At 43.6% G+C, this 2912-nt stretch overlaps 1 protein-coding gene across 1 annotated transcript in view; it reads right to left on the reverse strand.

The window, feature by feature from the left end:
- Nucleotides 1-1171: 1171 nt before the first annotated feature.
- mon1a (MON1 secretory trafficking family member A) overlaps nt 1172-2912 on the reverse strand; it is a 4450-nt gene continuing 2709 nt past the window's right edge. Inside the window, exons 3-4 of the mRNA XM_010771470.1 lie at nt 1589-2354; nt 1172-1485 (exon numbers count right to left, since the gene is read on the reverse strand). Of these exons, the coding sequence (XP_010769772.1) occupies nt 1290-1485; nt 1589-2354 (962 nt within the window). The 3' untranslated portion in view covers nt 1172-1289. The remainder of the gene's footprint in view (nt 1486-1588; nt 2355-2912) is intronic.

The raw sequence follows: 2912 nt of genomic DNA on the forward strand, positions 1-2912 counted from the left end.
CAAGTAATAATATTAGTAGAGAACAATATTAAATGAGGAGACAAGCACAAGGTTGTTTAAATGTGTATCACAATACTATATGAGTAGAGATGTGTACCGAGCTGCGGTATTAAAGGTGGGGTAGGTACGTTTGAGAAACCGGCTCGAGATACACTTTTTTTATATTCCATGGAATGCTCTTAACATCCCGATAGCAATGAATATCTGAAGTGCTTTGACAAAAAATCCATAAAAACATTTCATCTGTGGAAGCCGTAGCGCTGTAAAAGGCACGACCAATCATCTGAGCCGGCCCGGCTAAAATAACTGGATGGCCTACCTGCCTGTCAGCCTTCCATCTGTGCACAAACTTATCTCGTGCCCTCATTGGTCATGTGTGTGTTCGTGTGTGTTGGAGGAGGGGCTCTGTGAGGAAGTGGCAGATTCTTTCCGGCTGTGTATTTTCAAATTCTAGCGCACTCGAGCTGGTTTCTCCAATATTACCTACCCCACCTTTAAACGGGCCCCGGGGCTGAATTATTAAAGACCGTGGTACCGTTAAGCTCCGACGTTATCGGTCTTTTTATCGGTACTGGAGACATTTAAAAATGTATTATTGCTACACAAACATTATATTGCAGTTTTAGTGTCGCCAACAAACCTTAGCGATACCCATCCCTAGTTATGAGTGATTTTGCTCGGTTTGATATGTGAAATGCAAAGGGCCAAACTGACTTTCTAAATTATTTTATTTAATTGTGATTTTATTTATTTGCACACATATATAACAAGATGACTATTTGTATTACTACTTCTATTAGATAATACTTAAAAAAGATCAAAAGATCAAAAGTACATATGTGTTCATGAAATCCATGAAGGGTTATAAAACGTAGTTATTAAAGTGTGTTTTTCCAAAGAGATGGTCCTCTTTATATTTTAATGAACAATAACTAAAGAAAGTCAGACAATATTATATATAAGTTTGTATTTATACAATAATTCATACCTGACAAAAGTATGCCGGATTAAAATGTCTTGGCTTATGTTTGATGTCTTGATTCATATTAAAATGTAGTGTTAAAGTCACCGTCTAGATACATTATCTACATATTTAGTAATGCAGCAATGACATCATTATTGACAGTTTGGATGAGAAGTAAATAAAATATGACATTGTTTGATACATTTTCTAAAGCATCAATTATAATATTTCAGCCACGAATATTCACAATGTTGTCCCGCTCTGCTCTGAGGCATTTCCTAATTTCATGTCTGACACTCTATTGTGAAATCTGATCCCACAGCAGTTATGAAATCCTGTTAAAGACTACAATCATCTGATCTCCCAGGCTTACCCACGCCAGCAGGTTTTCAGTGTCCCCACAGCGGTAGACGTAGCGGAGAGGTCTGGTTGGGTGGTGCAAGCTGCTGTGGAGGTCCTGGTACAACCCCATCAGCCTCTCCTGCTCACAGTCAGACTTATACACATCAGGGAACTCTGGACTGGAGAGGACATAAAGAGGGAGGAGGGTGGTTATCAGAGGTTTTTGCATGATTGTGACATTAATTAAACACATGAAAATGTTTGCTCAGACGTCCCGCCCACCTGGTGTACAGCCCTGAGCTCTTTGATTTGTACAGGAAGTGCCTGAGCTCCGGGATGCCCACCTGCTCCACAGAGTAGGTGGGAGACTTCAGAGCCTCCTTCAGAGCCGGGTAGGCGCTGCGCTTGCTCAGCCTCTCCATGAAGCGCTTCTTGCAGTCGGACATGTTGAAAAAGTCCTCTCGGTCGGTGGAGACCAGGATGAGGCAGAGCTCGGACGCGGGCTCCAGGTAAGAGATGTGAGCGTGGAAAAATCCTGCGGTGTTGAACTTTGGCAAACAGATCGGCGTCCAGCCCTCGCCTTCACGAAACGAGGAAGAGGAGCCGACGAGGTTGAACACCAGGTGCAAGTCTATGTGGTGCAGGAACTGGTCCTTCTTCCTCAGCAGAGTGACCAGGCGGTCCCCTGCCAGCAGGATGGAGAACACCAGGTTCTTGGACTTGGCGGCCTGCAGGCTGGAGGACACGGTGTCCCGGGTGGAGCTGGCCAGAGGCAGGCAGGTGACGGCGCTGAGCAGCAGGCCGGGGTCTCGCTCCAGGCGGGTCAGCAGGTTGTCCGTCAGGTACTCGGAGCCGGCCAGCAGGCGGCGCAGGTCGTAGTTCTGCTTGTTCTTGAAGATGTTGTTGAGCTGGGTGAGGGTGAGCAGGCTGACGATCTGGTAGTAGATGTACTGCAGCTCCCGCAGCAGCTCCTTGTCCGACTGACAGGTGCGGGACACGCCCACCAGCACCAGAGGGCTCTTGGTGAGGAACACCACTTTACAGCCATCTGAGAGAATATGCAGAATATTGATTCAATATTGTTCATAAAACACACTTTTCACACCGTTTTTTCTATTTATTTTGGGCTTGTTTAGCCTTTATTAGAGAGATAGCTTTGAAAAGGGGAGACAGAGGGGATGAAACGTCCAAAGGGGTGAGATTTATGAAAAATAATGTCACCACAAAAGACATACATTTCAATCTTATTGGACAATGGAAAAAAATAAAGGTGTTTTCTGCTCTGAGTTGAAAGCTTCACTGTTATTAGAAACAATAACTCATATCAGCCCCTTGGCAGTTAACACATGGTAAAACTAGAAACCCTGTATCTCCATTTCAAATGGATATCACTAATAGAGGCAAAACTGGCCCAAAAATAAAATAAATAAATAAATGTTCCCGGGCCGATTTAATTACAGCCTAAAACCAGGAGAAAAAAAATGTATACCAAATTGAGATATTCAAAATCCCAGATGATGTCTACTCAATTCACTATATACAGTGGGGCAAAAAAGTATTTAGTCAGCCACCAATTATGAAAGTTCTCCCACTTAAAAAGATGAGA

The sequence above is a fragment of the Notothenia coriiceps genome, unplaced genomic scaffold, assembly GCF_000735185.1.
Source record: "Notothenia coriiceps isolate Sejong01 unplaced genomic scaffold, NC01 NC01_scaffold00009998, whole genome shotgun sequence".
Taxonomy (NCBI): domain Eukaryota; kingdom Metazoa; phylum Chordata; class Actinopteri; order Perciformes; family Nototheniidae; genus Notothenia; species Notothenia coriiceps.